Source organism: Pseudophryne corroboree, chromosome 3 (assembly GCF_028390025.1).
Source record: "Pseudophryne corroboree isolate aPseCor3 chromosome 3, aPseCor3.hap2, whole genome shotgun sequence".
Classification (NCBI taxonomy): Eukaryota; Metazoa; Chordata; class Amphibia; order Anura; family Myobatrachidae; genus Pseudophryne; species Pseudophryne corroboree.
In genome coordinates this window covers 277,935,502-277,955,576 of record NC_086446.1, presented here as the reverse complement: position 1 = coordinate 277,955,576, position 20,075 = coordinate 277,935,502, and the positions used below count along the sequence as shown (strand labels likewise).

General features: G+C 45.9%; 2 protein-coding genes across 6 annotated transcripts in view; one reads left to right on the top strand and one right to left on the bottom strand.

Annotated features, from left to right (window-relative positions):
* ZGPAT (zinc finger CCCH-type and G-patch domain containing) overlaps positions 1 to 2,914 on the bottom strand; it is a 70,148-nt gene extending 67,234 nt beyond the window's left edge. The window contains exon 1 of the mRNA XM_063959159.1: positions 2,781 to 2,914. The gene's annotated coding sequence lies outside the window, so the exon portion shown is untranslated. The remainder of the gene's footprint in view (positions 1 to 2,780) is intronic.
* A 142-nt stretch (positions 2,915 to 3,056) lies between these two features.
* Positions 3,057 to 20,075, top strand: part of ARFRP1 (ADP ribosylation factor related protein 1) — a 64,008-nt gene continuing 46,989 nt past the window's right edge. Inside the window, exons 1-6 of one of the 5 annotated variants that reach the window (XM_063959163.1) lie at positions 3,057 to 3,194; positions 11,046 to 11,179; positions 13,159 to 13,246; positions 13,432 to 13,514; positions 14,845 to 14,926; positions 15,628 to 15,698. In XM_063959163.1, the coding sequence (XP_063815233.1) occupies positions 11,087 to 11,179; positions 13,159 to 13,246; positions 13,432 to 13,514; positions 14,845 to 14,926; positions 15,628 to 15,698 (417 nt within the window). In that variant the 5' untranslated portion in view covers positions 3,057 to 3,194; positions 11,046 to 11,086. Of the gene's footprint in view, positions 3,313 to 11,045; positions 11,205 to 13,158; positions 13,247 to 13,431; positions 13,515 to 14,844; positions 14,927 to 15,627; positions 15,699 to 20,075 lie in introns of those variants that run through there. The other 4 variants (XM_063959162.1, XM_063959164.1, XM_063959161.1 and 1 more) reach the window with 4 other exon arrangements.

Here is a 20,075-nt window from a genome sequence, read left to right as displayed (position 1 = left end):
CATATAAAGAGTGTTTCCCCTTATAGCTGCGCCTAAATTGTGCCCCCCCTCTCTTTTTAACCCTTTCTGTAGTATATTGACTGCAGGGGAGAGCCAGGGAGCTTCCCTCCAACGGAGCTGTGAAAGAAAAATGGCGCCAGTGTGCTGAAGGAGATAGCTCCGCCCCTTTTTCGCGGACTTTCTCCCACATTTTTATGGATTCTGGCAGGGGTTAAAAAGCACCTATATAGCCTCTGGGGCTATATATGGTGCCAGTTTGCCAGCCAAGGTGTCAGTATTGCTGCTCAGGGCGCCCCCCCCCCCCCCCCCCAGCGCCCTGCACTCATCAGTGACCGGAGTGTGAGGTGTGCATGAGGAGCAATGGCGCACAGCTGCAGTGCTGTGCGCTACCTTGGAGAAGACAGAAGTCTTCAGCCGCCGATTTTCCGGACCACCTTCTTGCTTCTGGCTCTGTAAGGGGGACGGCGGCGCGGCTCCGGGAACGGACGACAAGGTCGGGTCCTGTGTTCTATCCCTCTGGAGCTAATGGTGTCCAGTAGCCTAAGAAGCCCAAGCTACCACCACTTAGGTAGGTTCGCTTCTTCTCCCCTTAGTCCCTCGATGCAGTGAGCCTGTTGCCAGCAGGTCTCACTGAAAATAAAAAAACTAACAAACACTTTCTTCCTAGGAGCTCAGGAGAGCCCCTAGTGTGCATCCAGCTCAGCCGGGCACAGAAATCTAACTGAGGCTTGGAGGAGCGTCATAGGGGGAGGAGCCAGTGCACACCAGATAGTCCTAAATCTTTCTTTAGAGTGCCCAGTCTCCTGCGGAGCCCGTCTATTCCCCATGGTCCTTACGGAGTCCCCAGCATCCACTAGGACGTCAGAGAAATTATTATTATTATTATTTTAATGGAGGGTGTCTGGCAATGCCCCCTCCTTGTACCAGAGCCCGCCAGAACTGTTGTCTGTGGCATGTGGGCATTATTTGTGTAAGGGGCACTACTATTATCTGATGGCATTATGTGTGTAAGGGGCACTACTAGTGTCTGTGGCATGTGGGCATTGTGTGTGTAAGGGGCACTACTATTATCTGTGGCCATTATGTGTGTATGGGGCACTACTATTATCTGTGGCCATTATGTGTGTATGGGGCACTACTATTATCTGTGGCCATTATGTGTGTATGGGGCACTACTATTATCTGTGGCCATTATGTGTGTATGGGGCACTACTATTATCTGTGGCCATTATGTGTGTATGGGGCACTACTATTATCTGTGGCCATTATGTGTGTATGGGGCACTACTATTATCTGTGGCCATTATGTGTGTATGGGGCACTACTATTATCTGTGGCCATTATGTGTGTATGGGGCACTACTATTATCTGTGGCCATTATGTGTGTATGGGGCACTACTATTATCTGTGGCCATTATGTGTGTATGGGGCACTACTATAATCTGTGGCCATTATGTGTGTATGGGGCACTACTATTATCTGTGGCCATTATGTGTGTATGGGGCACTACTATTATCTGTGGCCATTATGTGTGTATGGGGCACTACTATTATCTGTGGCCATTATGTGTGTATGGGGCACTACTATTATCTGTGGCCATTATGTGTGTATGGGGCACTACTATTATCTGTGGCCATTATGTGTGTATGGGGCACTACTATTATCTGTGGCCATTATGTGTGTAAGGGGCACTACTATTATCTGTGGCCATTATGTGTGTAAGGGGCACTACTATTATCTGTGGGCATTATGTGCATAAGTGGCACTACCGTGTGCATTGTGTGTGTAAGGGGCGCTACTACCGTGGGAAGTGTGTGTGTGTGTGTGTGTGTGTGTGTGTGTAAGCGGCGTTACTACTGTGGGCATTGAGCGTTTAAGGGTCCCTACTACCGTGGGCACTATGTGTGACTGTTTGTTGTAACATGAAAATGGGGCACTACTATGTGGTGTAATGTGAATGGGCATTACATGCAGTGTAATGTGAATAAGATTGTGCTACTGTGTGGTGTCATTTGAATTTGGGGTACTATTGTGTGGCCACGCCCCTACCTTGTGATACCACACCCCTTTTGTGCAGCAGAGGGTAGGCGAAAATGTATAATTTGCTGGGGGCACAGAACACCCTAGCACCAGCCCTGCCCAACAGCTCACATTTTCCAGGTCTCCTCAAAGAATTGCAAGTGAAATAATGAGCTCCACCTGTGGATCTTTTACAGTGTGTCAGTGAGTAATGAATACACCTGTGTACCTGCTGAGTGACCTGGAACACATGAACTGTGTGGTACCCTGAGGATCGAGTTTGGGAACCACTTGTCTAGTCACAAAGTATTCCATCCAAACAGAAAACAGTTCTGAAAACAGTGGCTACAGATCACTCTGAATATTCTTATAATCCAATATTATTTCTAAAGCTGGCTTTTTCCCTTGAACCCAGAACAAGCAATATTAAGCATACGGTTGTGTCTATGCTCCCTTCGTGACACCCTACTTACTAAGCATACACACAGACGGTCACTAACCTGCAACAAAACACATACTGGTGCTGTTTTGGCAGGCACTGGAACACTAAACTCTCCATCAGGTCATGTTTCATAAATTGCAGGACAACATATTTTTTTTGTAAATTCAGCAGTCAGCAAATAAGCTGTGCAAAAACAGCCAATGGCTGCATGGGACATGCTAGGGTTTGCAGTTCCACGACGAAGAGCCACCATAGCTTTCCGTAGGTTGTTCTACACCTATAAGAAAAACAATTTCATCCAAAGTCATTTTAAATCTCACCTGTTTACTCTCACACAGCCGCCATGACACCTGCAGCTTCATGAAGTCACGGACCATAGAGATCAGTGGACAGACGAAACCTTTCGCCATTTTGGTGGGAGCCATGAACACCCCCTGCCGGCTCACACTGTATATATCATCACAGTCTGGAACACATATGTATATACTGGCACGGCGCGATCTGCAGTGTAATAACAAGGGGGAAGGGGAATTATTACTAATACAATCGAGCAATACTGCTTATGAGGAATGCCACACGCAAGATGGACACTGGCCAGTCCCACAGTCACATACTCACAGTATCCCAGGATGACTTGCGGTGGCGGCGGAAGTTAGTGTTGGCCGAGGCCTGAGATACAGTGAGATCATCATCATCATCATCATCTGTGCTGATGGGGAGCTGAGGAGGTGGAGGTGAGCAGCGGGTGATGATGGTGCTGGCATAAGTGGCAGGTGCTCTCCTCTGCCCTGGACTGGAGCTGCTTATTCTCAGTGTTCGGTATGCAAGGGACAAGCACGCAGGTGTATGCATGTATGTCATTTGTGTTACCTGGACGTACCCTGCTAAGTTATGTGTGAGTGACGGGAAGCCCCCCCAGGGCCAGTGATGTTCCCAAGAGACCTCCATCAGTCTAGGCTGCATGTTCTGCTTTTTAAGGTGTCTATTCACTAAGCTCTAGACGGAGATAAAGTACCAACCAATTCACTTCTGTCATTTTTCAAATCCAGCCTGTGACATGGCAGTTAGACACTGGCTGGTTCTTTATCTCCGGCCACTTTATCTCCATCCAAGGCTTTGTAAAAAGACCCCTTAGATTACATACAGGAATTTGTAGAGCAGATACTGTACATCATGACAAGTAACTATGTATTATACAGATGATTCCTACTTAGTATTACGGTTCCTAAAACGTTGACTGCATAAATATACAAATCCTGCCAAATATATATGCAATTTCCCCCAACTATATCTTATAGTGTATGTAAGATTGGCAGGTTTCATTTATAGGGTTAAGATACTTCCAGAACATCAGTTTTGCATATTTAAGGGGTGTGTCTAAATATGTGTGGGGAATGGTAGAGGAGATAAATTGCAGTAAAACTAGGAGCCAGTTTTAACTTTTAAGGTGCATACACACAGTGCGATTTTACCTCCGATATGGACTATATAGGGCATATTGGAAGAAAATATAGTGTATATTGCACCGTGAGGAAACTCCTTGCCCGGTCCCGCGGGGACGGCATCACAAGAAAAAATAGACTGTGCAGGCAGCCCAACATTGACTATATCAGTGGTGCCAGGCTCCGGACACATCATGTAGTCAATGTCGGGCATTTCCTGCATCGCACCGTGTGTATGCACCTTTAGAGATAATTTGAAAAACCTTGCTATTACCCCTTTCAGACATACGCCCTGCAAATATACGGCTCCGACCCAGGTTTTTCAACACAGCTGTAACCCTGGTCCCAACTCAAAGAACCCCTTTCACACTACACTGCAGCTTCTTCTCGGCGCGACCCGGGTAGCACTATACAGACATAGGCCAGGGCACTGAGTCCCGGGAATAACACTGGTCGATTGCAGGTTTGCAGACTTGGGCCCTCATTCCGAGTTGTTCGCTTGCAAGCTGCTTTTAGCAGCATTGCACACGCTAAGCCGCCGCCTACTGGGAGTGAATCTTAGCTTAGCAAAATTGCGAACGAAAGATTCTCTAAATTGCGAATAGAAATTTCTTAGCAGTTTCTGAGTAGCTGGACACTTACTCTGCCACTGCGATCAGTTCAGTCAGTTTCGTTCCTGGTTTGACGTCACAAACACACCCAGCTTTCGCCCAGCCACTCCCGCGTTTTTCCCAGAAACGGCAGCGTTTTTTCACACACTCCCATAAAACGGCCAGTTTCCGCCCAGAAACACCCACTTCCTGTCAATCACATTACGATCACCAGAACGAAGAAAAAACCTCGTAATGCCGTGAGTAAAAAAATACCAAACTTCTTAGCAAATTTACTTGTCGCAGTGCGAACATTGCGCATGCGCAATTAGCGGAAAGTCGCTGCGATGCGAAGAAAATTACAGAGCGAACAACTCGGAATGAGGGCCTTGGGACTATCTACTCGGGTCTCATCTTTTCAGTCATAACATCTGTGTCTACTCTGCTCCAGCAAATTCCCACATTTTTGGCTATGTCATAAAGAAGTTTTAGTGGTATATTGTTTTGTGGTTGTAATACGATGAAATGTATTGGACTGTAGTAATTTACTTGTGCTTGTTTGTTGGATATATATATATATATATATATATATATATTTATATAGATTTCTTTTTTTTGTACTTTTTATGCACATAAAATATGTATTTTCTGGTTAACAAAGGAAAAGCTTGTTCATGCTGGATAAGCTAAATCAGTCTTGCACTGCCTGCATTAGGTTTTGGAAACTAATACCCCATTCTCTTACGTCCTAGAGGATGCTGGGGTCCACATTAGTACCATGGGGTATAGACGGGTCCACTAGGAGCCACTGGCACTTTAAGAGTTTGAGAGTGTGGGTTGGCTCCTTCCTCTATGCACCTACCAGACTCAGAAGCTGTGACTGACAATTCCGTGTGTGTGTGTGTGGGTGGGTGGGTGTTCAGTACCTTTCATAGCCATGTCTAGAGACTCGGTGTCATACGCTGCTGAAGTGGTTTCCTCTCAGGAGGAATCCATCTCATGTACACAGAAATGTAATCACGGTGCTGAGCCAGCGTCTAAATACTCTGAACTGGTCACAGTCGCTAGCCGGAGACTGAATCACCAGACTAACGACTGAATTCTCAGTACACAGGCGCTAACCGGGGACTGAATCCCCAGGCCAGCGACAGAATCTTCAGTACATAGACGCTAGCCGGGGACTGAATCCCTCGGCTAGCGACGGAATCCTCAGCCCAGTATATAGAAGTTGCGTGCGAAGACGTGCCATCTTCGGAGGACGGAGCTTCTTCTCAGTGCGAACCCAGCAGAGTCCAGCACCATTTTCCGGTCTGCAGCTCCTATTACACAGACTGCGGACGGTGATGGGGACGTGCTGGGGGGGCGGCACCCCTTTCAGGGGGTGCAGCTCATGTTGAAGGCCATTAGCTATATATGTTAAATATTGCTGAGGTGGCTTCCTTCACTGACAATAGGAAAGCCTTGCTAACCTTCCCTGCGTCTAAGGTATTAAACGCTGTTTGAAAAATCATGAGAGGAGGATAGAATGAATTGGGGAAAACCCACCCATAGTTGACGCATCTGTGTCCAGACTGTCAAGGATGGTGGTTTTACCGCGTTAAAAGAACCGGCTGATCGCGGGATTGACACTACGCTCAAATCCATATACACGGCTTCGGGGGCAATACTACGACCTACCATTGCTCGTTGTATGGATTTCTAAAGTTATAGTAAAGTGGTCTGACACATTACTTGAGAAATTGGTTACAATGGATAAAAGTGACGTTGAATTGTTCTTACGTAACATACAGGATTCTGCGGGATTTACGGTGGAATCCATGAAAGACCTGGGTTCGACGGCTGCAGGAATATCCTCCATGTCTGTCTCAGCTCATAGAGGACACTGGCTGCGCCAATGGTCTGCCGACACGGAATCTAGGAGAGGTGTGGAGACCCTACCCTACACAGGTCAGGCTCTCTTTGGGGAAGCATTGTATACGTGGATTTCCACGACTACAGCGGGTAAGTCTCCTTTCTTCCCTCAGCTGCACCTGCCTCGAAGAAAACCTTTTCTTCAGCTGCGTCACAGTTCTTTCGGACTGCCAAGCCAAGAAAGGCAAAACTGGGCAACACCTTCTTTAGGGGAGGTCGGCCAAGATCCAAGAAACCTGCTGCTGCGGGTTCCCAGGAACAGAAGCCTGCTTCAGGTGCGCCAAAGTCCTCCGCATGAAGGTGGACAGCACAGCCTGGAGTTAGGGCCGGTGGGGGGCGAGACTCAGACATTTCAGTCACGTCTGGGTGTCGTCCGGCCTGGATCCCTGGGTACTAGATATTGTGTCCCAGGGGTACCGGCTGGAATTTCATGATCTCTCTCCTCATCGGTTCTTCAAATCGGGCTTGCCAGCTTTGCTGGCAGACAGGGCTACCCTACAGGGAGCCATCCAGAAGTTGGTGGAGACACAGGTCATTGTACCAGTCCCTCCTCAAATGCAAAACATGGTTTACTATTCGAACCTTTTCGTGGTACCGAAACCGGATGGTTCAGTCAGGCCCATTCTGAACTAAAAATCACTAAACCCCTTTCTGAGGGAGTTCAAGTTCAAAATGGAGTCTCTAAGGGCGGTGATATCAGGTCTGGAAGAGGGGGACTTCCTGGTATCCCTGGATATCAAGGATGAGTAACTCCACATTCCGATTTGGCAGCCGCATCAAGCTTATCTCCGATATGCACTGATGGACTGTCATTTTCAGTTCCAGGCCTTGCCATTAGGCCTCTCCACAGCACCAAGGTAATGGCGGAAATTATGGTTTTCCTCCGCAGGCAGGGGGTGAACATAATTCCATATCTGGACGATCTGCTGATACAGGCATCGTCCGAAGAGAAGCTGTTACGGTCAATAGCTCTCACGACCAAGCTTCTCAGGGAACATGGTTGGATCCTGAATATTCCAAAATCACATTTGTACCAACCAGGAGGTTGTCCTTTCTGGAAATGATACTCGACACGGAAGTGCAGAGGGTGTTTCTTCCGGGAAAAAAAGCGTTGGTGATAAAAACAATGGTCCGGGATGTCCTGAAGCCAGCGTGGGTGTCGGTTCATCAGTGCATTCGCCTTCTGGGAAAGATGGTGGCCTCTTACGAGGCACTGCAGTATGGGAGGTTTCATGCTCGGCCCTTCCAGCTGGATCTCCTGGATCGGGATCCCATCTACACATGCACCAGAGAATACGTCTGTCGCCAAAGGCCAGGATTTCACTCCTCTGGTGGATGCAATTACCTCACCTTCTGGAGGGCCACAGGTTCGGGATTCAGGACTGGATCCTTCTAACCACGGATGCAAGTCTCCGGGGCTGGGGCGCAGTCGCTCACGGGTAAACCTTCCAGGGAAGGTGGTCAAGTCTGGAAGCCGGCCTGCCAATAAACATTCTGGAACTAAGAGCCGTCTACAACGGTCTTCTCCAAGCGGCCCCTCTTCTGAGAAATCGGGCCATTCCAGTGCAGTCAGACAATGTAACGATAGTGGCTTACATACACCGACAGGGCGGAATGAAGAGCAGAGCTGCAATGTCAGAGGTAACGAGAATCATCCTCTGGGCAGAAAAACACACATTGGCGCTGTCAGCAATCTTCATTCCGGGAGTAGACAACTGGGTAGCGGACTTCCTCAGCAGACACGATCTCCATCCAGGATAGTGGGGTCTCCATCCGGAGGTGTTCAGGGAGGTAACAGATCTTTGGGCGTACCCCAGATCGACATGATGGCCTCTCGTCTCAACAAGAAGCTTTGGCGGTATTGCTCCAGTTCGAGGGACCCGCAAGCACTGGCTCCGTGGGTTTTCCAGTCGGGGGTACGTGTTTCCTCCACTTCCACTCATTCCAAGAGTTCTCAAACTCGTACGGAGAACAAGAGTTCAGGCAATCCTCATTGCTCCAGACTGGCCAAGAAGGGCTTGGTACGTGGATCTTCTGGATCTACTGCTAGAAGAGCCGAAGCCTCTTCTCTTCAGGAGGACCTGCTGCAGCAGGGGCCATTCGCCTATCAAGACTTACCACGGCTACGTTTGACGGCATGGAGGTTGAACGCCAGATACTAGCTCGGAAGGGCATTCCGAACAAGGTTATTCCTACCCAGATACAGGCTAGGAAAGGAGGAACGTCAAAACATTACCATCGTATTTGGAAAAAATATGTATCTTGGTGTGAGTCCAAGAAGTTTCAGTTTCAACTGGGATGTTTTCTCCTCTGCAATCAGGTGTGGCTATGGGCCTGAGGTTAGGATCCATAAAGGTCCAAATTTCGGACCTATCCATTTTCTTCCAGATACAGTTGGCTGCCCTCCCTGAGGTTCAGACTTTTTTGAAGGGAGTTCTGCACATCCAACCTCCATTTGTACCGCCTACGGCGCCCTGGGATCTTAACGTGGTGTTGCAGTTCCTCCAGTCGGACTGGTTTGAACCTCTAGAGGAGGTTGAGGTCAAGTTTCTCACGTGGAAGGCTGTCACTTTGTTGGCCTTAGCTTCTGCTAGACGTGTGTCGGAGTTGGGGGCTTTGTCATGTAAAAGCACATACTTGATCTTCCATGAAGATAGAGCTGAGCTTCGGACACGTCAGCAGTTTCTTCCGAAGGTTGTGTCGACATTTCATATCAACCAACCTTTTGTGGTGCCAGTTGCGACTGACTCCTCAATTTCATCAACGTCCTTAGCTGTTGCAAGGGCTCTAAAGATCTATGTGAGGAGGACTGCTCGTCACAGAAAATTGGACTCTCTGTTGTCCTGTATGATCTCAAAAATATTGGGTGTCCTGCTTATAAGCAGACGATCACTCGCTGCATCAGGTTCACTATCCAGCATGCGTTTTCTACGGTAGGCTTGCCGTGTCCTACGTCTGTTAAGGCCCACTCTACTCGTAGGTGGGTTCTTCCTGTGCGGCTTCACGGGGTGTCTCGGCATTACAACTCTGCCGATCTGCTACTTGGTTGGGGGTCGAACACGTTTGCTAAGTTTTACAAGTTCGATACTTTGGCCTCTGAGGACCTAAAGTTTGGTCAAGCAGTTCTGCAGGAAGTTCTGGGAGCTTTGGTACATCCCCATGGTACTAATGTGGACCCCAGCATCCTCTAGGACGTAAGCGAAAATAAGATTTTAATTACCTACCGGTAAATCCTTTTCTCATAGTCCGTAGAGGATGCTGGCCGCCCGCCCACCCAGCGCTTCGTTATCCTGCAGTGGTTATTTAGTTCAGTACTGCTTAGTTCTTGGTAAGTACTGTTTTGTTACTAGGTAAGTACTCCTGTTCAGCCGTTGCTGATGTTTCAAGCTAGTTTAGCTTGGGTTGCCTTGTGTGTGAGCTGGTGTGAATGTCGACGCTATCTGTGTATAATCCTTCTCTAGAAGATGTCCGTCTCCTCGGGCACAGTTTCTAGACTGAGTCTGGTAGGAGGGGCATAGAGGGAGGAGCCAGACGACACACTCAAATTCTTAAAGTGCCGGTGGCTCCTAGTGGACCCGTCTATACCCCATGGTACTAATGTGGACCCCAGCATCCTCTACGAAACCGGTAGGTAATTAAAATCCTATTTTTATTAGGTAATTAAAATCCTATTTTTACCCTGCATTCCCGGGTATAGCCTTGTCACAGCAGCTTGAGACCCGTTCACACTGCTGGCTGGACCTGGGATATTTGCGTGGCTTCTCCTCTGCAGACACTTATAGACTACATAATCTCCAAGTGCCTGAACTGTGGCTCTCCCTATGCTGTGAACTGGACCCAGGTCGGTCTACCCTGGTTACCTGTTTACACTGCCCTGTAACCTGGGTCCTTCTCAGACCAATTAAGGTAGCTGACCGGGTTGGATTCCCGACTCATTGGACCCGTGGTAACCCTTTTACACCAAGCTGCGACCAAACCCGGCAATATCCCCAGTTATTGAAGCAGTGTGAAAGGGGTATTACTTGCATTTAGTACACACCAGCAATTCTCAACTCCAGTCCTCAGATACCCCCAACAGGTCATGTTTTGTGTATTTCTTTAACCATGCACATGTGAGTTAATCTATTTTCTTTGGTCAGAATGATCCCACCTGCTTCAACAGATAGAAATCCAGAAAACATGATCTGTGCTTGAGGACTGGCGCAGAGTACTACTGGTTTAAAATAAATTAAATTATACTATCCACTTTAAAAGGTCATCATGACCCATCCTGTTAACAATGAGTGATATTGTACAACTAGAGGACTGCGTAAGGGTGTGGATAGGATCACAGCCGGATCATATATTTGGCAATCTAGGCTCCCACTTTATCATGCCTTGTTTTTATGCTTCTTGACAAATGGATGGGGTAAGGGGGTCCAAACCAGTCTGTGGCTTAGGGCCCTGTATGGTCTGCAGCTTGGTCTGGATAGGATTTCTATAATATTTAAAGTGGCTCCTAAAATACATGTTGTATAAGCACTCAGTATGACGTGATGATCTATAGTCACATTTTGAGAATTGTACCTCCTATAAAATCCTCTCCTATTTTTAAAATGTTAAGAACTGATCTGCTGATATGACATTGTGATGTATTTTTCAGTTGGTGTTCCAGTGGTACGCTGCCCCCTACAGGACTCCATCATGTACACACTTCTGTCTGGGCTATATAAGTACATGTTCCAAAAGGATGAGTATTGCATCCTGATACTGGGGCTTGACAATGCTGGGAAGACTGTGAGTGAAATACCTCCCTCTACAGGTTCTGTTTGCAAGATGTATTATTATACAAGAATTAAGCTGTAAGGGTAAAATGATTGAGATGGTAACTTGTGTTCTATAGCATGGTATGGTTTATCCTGGCAATAGCATGGGCAGCTTGTGTCTGGTGATATATCAGGAGTGGTTAGGGGGTTCGGTAAGACCTTTAGTGGGTCTAAACCAATGGAGGCACCACCAAGGAAGCCTGCTTTGGTTTAGACCCACTAAAGGTCTTACCGAACCCCCTTAACCACAATATTGTAATATTTGCTTAAGTGCGCACCACCAACTGAATGAGTTTATTGTTCTGTATTTATAAAATTTACACTCTTGTATTGTATTGGTTGCTTACTAGATTAGATTGTGTATTTTTCTAAATATACCTGTGCATAGTCTATAGGGCTACATGCCTCTCCTCTAGCTACGATATATCAGGAGTGGCATTGCCTTAATATGCCAGGGGGTATATTCATTTGGTGTCGAAACAAGACGGACGTTTTCGACTTTTTCAGATCGGAAGGGGTTCCGACCTATTCAGTCCCCGTCTTTTTAATCCGACAAGTTGGGGAATTAGACTTGTCAGAAAGCACGTGGATCGGCGGAATAGCTGCCGATCTGCGTGCTTCTGTTGGAAACTGGGCCAAATCCGACAGGTTTTGGCCCTGTTTCCGACTATCTCAATCCGACTTTAAAAAAGTCGGATTGCGATGAGGGTGCTGAGGGAGAGCCGCGGCAAGAAGGAGGTAAGCAGCGCGGAGACAGGGGAGAGCAGCGGCTATAGCAGCGTAGCCGGAGGATGGGACACAGCCGCCAGACCTCACGGCAGCGTCCTCCCGGCTCCAGCAAGCAAGGTCCCTCAGCACCCTCCTCTCAATCTGACTTTTTTTAAAGTCTGATTGAAATGTCAGGAACGGCCAAATCCTGTCGGATTTGGCCGCATTGAATTGGTTCTGTTAGATCCATTCCGACAAATTCATGTCGAAATGGATCCGGTTTTAATTGAATTTACCCCCAGGTGCTAAGTAAAGAGTGGCTGTGTCAAAGGGTATATATGTGGCGGGGAGGTGCAGCACATCAGGGGTGGTTTTTTTTTCTTTACATGTTTTGAGCATTAAGCAAAACAGATAGGAGATGCAAATGTTACCACCACATCTTGTTATCTAGAATGCTTCCCTTCCCACATTGTTTCCAAAGAGCTCATCCAGCATGATACATGCAGAATGGATTCAAATGAATGCACACAGATCAGCGGCATTTCTTCTGTGACGGTGTTATGCACATTGTACCTCATAGCCAACATGCTGGCATGAGTTCACTTGCCGCGCTAAAGTGGCCATTCATTGTTTTGGTAAAGTGAAGCTTAGGAAGGTGGCTGGCCCAGTGTGGTGGTGTCGGCATACCACTTACCAGATGCTGCTGCTCGCTCATTCACTCTGTTCCACACTGTGTGGGAGCCATTGGCGGGGAGTGCACACCTACTACGCATGTCCATCTCAGGAAATACTTTACAGAATTATTATAGAGGATTTTAACTTTTTTTTTATTTTGAGAATGGAGAGGGAAATGTATCGGGGCAGCTGTGGCGGGGTGTGGGGAAATGTCAGCGGTGGGTGTGGATTATTTCAGGAGTAGCTGTGGTGGGAAGAAACTATCAGGATTGGTTGTTATGGGTGTATATCAGGCAAGGGCTTAGCACCTCAGAGATGGCTGTGGGTAGGTGACCATATCAGGGGTGGCAGGATGGTAACTATATTGGTTGTTTTCGGTTGGGGATTATATCACTGGTGTTGGGAAGTAAAAGAAAGCAATCCCAGGTTTGATCATTTTTCAATCCCGATTCCCGGGGTTTGGCTACCCTAGTAGTGACTGTGGCTATAAATTGCAGTCCCAAGATATGACAGGGTTTTCAGTACAAATGAGTATCCAGTAACTCTTGATTGAACTTTCCCTTTCAGACATTTTTGGAACAGACCAAAATCCGATTTTGCCGTAACTACAAAGGGATGAATCTCTCCAAGATCACAACTACCGTTGGCCTGAACAGTGAGTATTTAATATAAGCAGGTGTTGGGAATTGCCACAGACAATATGAGGAGTTTGGGGAAAAAACTAATAACATAAAGCTGCTGAAATAGTCTTTCCCGCTTCCAGTTTCTTCTCCTCGTTCCTTGCAAGGGTGCGAGAATATTTTATGTGCGTAGACTCAGGATGGGTTCTCTGTCTTGCAGTTGGTACCATTGATGTGGGGAAATCCCGATTAATGTTCTGGGATCTTGGTGGACAGGAAGAGCTGCAGGCTCTCTGGGACAAGGTGAGTCCTCCAGCTAGGGACATAATACTCCTCATTCTGGCACAAAACTACTATGGTAAAACAATTTAAGGCAACAGCAACTCCTAAAAAGCAGGGAAATTGTCAATCCCCGGAAACTGCAAACTGTGAATTACAGTAGGATCTCTAGCAGCTAAAAAAGCTTTGACAAGATGATGTTAAATATATACAACCACTGATTGATAATACTAAGTTATAATATTAAAAAAAAAAATGTGTTTAACTCAATAACAAATAGCAATCGCAATAATAATATATAGTGATGCGGGGTACACACTAGGCAATATATATTGTCCGTTTGAGAAAATGGGCGCTATATCACTGGAGGGTGTACGTAAATGATAAGTCTATAAACAACACCATTTAGACATTGGGGGGTATTCAAATGTTTGAAAAGTCGGTTGGGAGTCTGTTTTTTCCTGTCTATTAGATAGGAAAAAACAGACTCCCAACTGACTTTTCAAACATTTGAATCTCCCCCATTGCGTCAGCTATGCAGCACAGCTGATGGCTGATATATCTATAGATATATCATCACATCTGGCTGCGTGTACACTTGCAATCCGCTGACAACCTGTACACTTTCTGTGTGGACGTCAGGACGACACATTGAGTGGCTGATCGGTAATTGTATATACTTCCCTGTATCAGATGCTCTGTCAGCACGACTGCAGGTCTACTGATGTGTCTGCACAGTATGTACTCAGCTTGAACCAACGTACAGTAATCACATAAGATCTAAAATTCCACGGAAGATCAACAATTTATAATACTGACCGACTGACGGTTCCATCATATATTACAGTATTCACTGTTCATGGGCTTAGAATTATCAAATAACTTGCTCACTTCTATAATGTTTGTTGCAAATTTTATTTTATTTCTTTGCATTGAATACAAATTAGTCTTTCTGCGCTTTATAAATTGTTAAATGTCCACAGACTGTTTGAACGTGTAAATTAAGGCTGCATAGTGATTAGCGTTTACTGTCTTTATGCCTCAGTGATGTTACTAGTTTATCGTGAATTGATAGCAGGCTCATCAAAACTGGTAATCTGCAAAATAGCTGTCTCTCCGCTGGGTATGACCGGTAAACGTTTTCTCTGCTCTTGAAAAGGGTGCTTCTAATTTCAGATTGTTCTCAGTCTCTTGAACTTAATTATTTAGTGGAATAAACTCATTTGTAACCCCTCCCCCGTCCAGTAAATGTGGTTTGTATTAACCATTAAGCCACAAGGTGTATAGCACAGCTTTACATTATCATAACTTGTTGATTCTGCCTTAATATCCTGTCTAATATCTGTACTCGCAGTATTATGCAGAGTCCCACGGAGTGATATATGTCATTGATTCCACGGATGAGGCCCGTCTATCAGAGTCAAAGCGAGCTTTTGGTAAGTATTAAATGTGAAATGTCTCTCGTATGCTGTCTTATCGCAGCACTTTGGCAAAACCAACCATGGGCCTGAGTGGTAAATGTTACTCTCTGCATTACTTCCACAGTGTTGTTTAAAGGGGGAACACACTAGGCGATTTCAGCCTAAAATATAATGGATAACGTGTGTGTATTTGTACAGCGCTCACAGCTTACAATCAGTTGCTTCAGCTGGAGCCTTCACAAGTAAAAAATACACAAGTCACAGTAAAGTGCGGCAGTCAGATTAACAAAGTATGCATTGTCATCAGGGTTTTGACAATGAATTAAAGGTGCATTGAAATGTTGATAACTATACCTGCTGAGTCTGCATACTTTGTTAATCTGAGTGCCACACTTTACTTTAGTTTCGGATTTTATTCTTTCATCAGAGAACGGATGACGGAATATTTAAATGTTCAATTTGTTCACTTATGCTTAATTTTATGCATCATTAAAAAACTGTCTGTTTGATCATTTGGGTCACAGCTGAACCATTCTGTACAATATGCACTGTGGTCATAAAGCCTACCTCAGATGTAAGCATTGAATGTACAGACTGGCAAATGAGAGAAATGGGCTGCAGTTTGCATTAGGTTGTGTAACGTTGGTTTTTATTGTGATCGCTACATTGCAATCTGCCTTGTCCTAATCCGCCTCATTCCTGTCTGTGTCTTGCAGAGCGAATGATCAGCAGTGAAGCCTTGGAAGGTGTACCCATCCTGGTTCTGGCAAACAAACAAGATGTGGAGGTAATCTGAATGAGACAGCTATGACCCTTCATGTGTGGCATTTCTAATGTCTTCTCTTGTGTTTCCAGTTCTTGTCAAAGTCATAACCTGCAAAATCCCACAAGAATCTCACAAGGAATAGAAGAGCGATAAGGAGTGGTTCTAGTTATGTGAACACGCATAGATTTCATGAAATGAGTTCTATCCAATGATTTATTTATTAACAGTTTCTTATATAGTGCAGCTTATTCCATTGCGTTTTACAATTGGACACAATGATACAACAAAACTGGGTAATAAACAGTCAGAGGTAGGAAGGCCCTGCTCACAAGCTTACAATCTATAGGCTAATAGACATTGATACACAAGGAAAGGCATTATCTATTGCATAGTTGTCCACCGGATTGCAAAGGTTCTAGGTGAGTTGCATGATATCACATCACCGCAATGATGAACCCTGGTCAGAAAGAAGGGAAAGTGAAGAAAGAGAAAATATGTGGAGGATATGTGTGGACTGTACAGCGGGGATATAATTGGATAGGAAAGCTTATGAAGGTTGAGTGAGTGGTTCTGGAATGTGATAAGCTAGCCTAAAGAGGTGAGTTTTCAGGGAACGTTTGGAGACTAGGGGAGAGTCTTATTGTGCGTGGTAGAGCATTCCACAGAGTGGGTGCAGCCTGAAGAAAGTCCTGCAATCGTACATGAGAGCAAGTAATGAGTGTGGATGAGAGACGTGGATCTTGTGAAGAGCGAAGGGGCCGGGTTGGGAGATATTTTGAGATAAGCGAACTGATGTACGTTGGTGTAGTTTGGTTAATGAGCTTGAGTGTGAGTAAAAGTATTTTATATTGAATACGGTAGAATACAGGTAACCAATGGAGGGACTGACAGAGTGGATCTGCAGACAATGAACATCTAGCAAGGAAGATTATTCTCGCAGCTACATTCAGAATGGATTGTAGTGGTGAGAGTCTCGTTTTGGGAAGAGCAGTTAGGAGACTATTGCAATAATCAATGCGGCAGATAATGAGAGCATGGATTAGAGTTTTAGCAGTGTCTTGTGTAAGGTATGGTTGTATTTTAGATATGTTTCTTAGATGCATGAAACATGATTTTGAGACAGATTGAATGTGGGGAACAAAGGACAGATCAGAGTCAAGTATGACACCTAGACAGCGAGCTTGTGGTGTAGGGATGATTGCTGTATATATGTGTATGTATATATATATATATATGATAGATATAATATTTTAGGTGGCTATAGAATATCCATATTCCACGGGATTGAAAGTCAATAGACAAAGCACCAGCAAAACGTTTACTGGGATTTTCAATACAGAAGTGATGCAGATCTCAGACAGACAAAACACTGATCATACTACCGTGTCCCATATTTTCTAGCCCGTTAAGCCATGCCAGCTTAATCATTGGAATATTGTATATAATAGTACAGTATCTACCTTTTGACATTAGGATTTCTCACTCCAATAATTCATTTTACAGAACAGCAGAACTCACATACAGTGACATCACATGTGAGATCCCCTGTGAGGGTATATTGTAACATCTGTTGGGAACATACACACACACTACATTTATTAGAGAGGAATTTATTTTGCCTTTTTTTGACAATTTTTGTGACCAGCAAATTATCCATAGTTTTTCTTTCAGATATCACTTGTGTTACTTTTAATTTGTATTTTTTATTTATTTTTGCACCTATTATCTTTTCTCTTACGTCCTAGAGGATGCTGGGGACTCCGTAAGTACCATGGGGTATAGACGGGCTCCGCAGGAGACATAGGCACTCTAAAGACTTTAGATGGGTGTGCACTGGCTCCTCCCTCTATGCCCCTCCTCCAGACCTCAGATTTTGTGCCCAGAGGAGACTGGGTGCACTGCAGGGGAGCTCTACTGAGTTTCTCTGAAAAAATACTTTTTGTTAGGTTTTTTATTTTCAGGGAGCACTGCTGGCAACAGGCTCCCTGCATCGTGGGACTGAGGGGAGAGAAGCAGACCTACTTAAATGATAGGCTCTGCTTCTTAGGCTACTGGACACCATTAGCTCCAGAGGGTCGGAACGCAAGTCTCACCCTCGCCGTTCGTCCCGGATAGAAGCCGGGTGAGTATGAGAAGAAAGAAGACTTCAAAGCGTGATCCCTCAGCACTAACCAGCGACATTTTCTCCACAGCACGCTGCAGAGAAGCTGGCTCCCCGGACTCTCCCCTGCTGAACACATACAGAGGGCAAAAAAGAGGGGGGGGGCACATTTATTTGGCGCAGTGAGTATATTTATAAAAGCGCTGTACTGACTGGGATATTATTCCAGGATCCGGTGGCGCTGGGTGTGTGCTGGCATACTCTCTCTCTGTCTCTCCAAAGGGCCTTATTGGGGGACTGTCTTTATAGTTATATTTTTATATATATATATCTCTATCTATATCCCTGAGTGTGTGGGGGTGTCGGTACGTGTGTGTCGGCATGTCTGAAGCGGAAGGCTTATCTAAGGAGGAGGTGGAGCAGATGATTGTGGTGTCTCCGTCGGCGACGCCTGATTGGCTGGATATGTGGAATGTTTTAAATGCAAATGTGTCTTTATTACATAAGAGAATGGACAAAGCAGAGTCCAGAGAAAAGTCAGGGAGTCAAGCCATGGCTTTAGCTGTATCACAGGGTCCTCCAGGGTCTCAGAAACGTCCCCTGTCCCAAGTAGCAGACACTGATACCGACACGGATTCTGACTCCAGTGTCGACTACGATGATGCGAGGTTACACCCAAGGGTGGCCAAAAGTATTCATTATATGATTATTGCAATAAAATATGTTTTACATATCACAGATGATCCCTGACACGAGGGTATGCATGTTTAAGGAAAAGAGACCTGAGGTAACCTTTCCCCCATGTAATGAGCTGAATGCGTTATTTGAAAAGGCTTGGGAAACTGCAGATTCCCAAGAGAATTCTTATGGCGTATCCTTTCCCTGCACAGGACAGGTTACGGTGGGAATCCTCGCCCAAGGTGGACAAGGCTTTAACGCGCTTGTCCAAAAAGGTGGCGCTACCGTCTCCAGATACGGCAGCCCTCAAGGATCCTGCTGATCGCAGACAGGAAACTACCTTAAAATCAATTTATGCACATACGGGTGACTTGCTCAGACCGGCAATAGCGTCGGCTTGGGTTTGTAGCGCTGTAGCATCTTGGGCAGATACCTTGTCATCTGACATTGATACCCTAAATAGGGATAGCATTTTATTGACCTTAGGTCATATTAAAGATGCAGTCTTATATATGAGAGACGCTTCCAGAGACGTTGGGCCGTTAGGTTCAAGAGCCAACGCCATGGCGATTTCTGCTAGGCGAGCACTGTGGACCCGTCAATGGACGGGTGATGCCGACTCAGAGACATATGGAAGTTTTTCCTTACAAGGGTGAGGTTTTATTTGGGGAAGGTCTCGCGGACCTGGTTTTCACAGCTACCGCGGGTAAATCTACCTTCTTACCTTATGTTCCCCCACAGCAAAAGAAAACATCGCAATATCAGATGCAGTCCTTTCGGTCGCATAAGTCCAGAAGAGGTCGGGGCTCTACCTTCCTCACCAGAGGTAAGGGTAGAGGGAAAAGAATGCCTGCTACGGCTAGTTCCCAGGAACAGAAGTCCTCCCCGGCTTCTACTAAACCCACCGCATGACGCTGGGGCTCCTCTGAGGGAGTCCGCGCCGGTGGGGGCACGTCTTCGACTCTTCAGCCAGGTCTGGATTCAGTCAGACGTGGATGCTTGGGCGATGGAAATTGTATCCCAAGGCTACAAGCTGGAATTCTAAGACGTGCCTCCTCGCCGATTTTTCAAATCAGCTTTACCAGCTTCTCCCCCAGAAAGGGAGATAGTTTTAGCTGCAATTCAAAAACTTTGTCAACAACAAGTGATTGTCAAAGTGCCCCTAGTTAAACAGGGGAAAGGGGTACTATTCAACCCTGTTTGTGGTCCCGAAACCGGATGGCTCGGCAAGACCCATTCTAAATCTAAAATCCCTAAACCTGTACTTGAAAAAGTTAAAATTCAAGATGGAATCGCTCCGGGCAGTCCTCTCCAGCCTGGAGGGGGGGATTTTATGGTGTCACTAGACACAAAGGATGCATACCTTCATGTCCCCATATATCCCCCTCATCAGGCTACCTGAGATTTGCTGTACAGGACTGTCATTACCAATTTCAGACGTTGCCGTTTGGGCTTTCCACGGCCCCGAGGATTTTCACCAAGGTAATGGCGGAAATAATGGTTCTCCTGCGCAGGCAGGGAGTCACAATTATCCCGTACTTGGACGATCTCCTGATAAAAGCGAGATCGAGAGATCAATTGCAGAAAAGCGTGTCACTCTCCCTGAGAGTGCTGCAGCA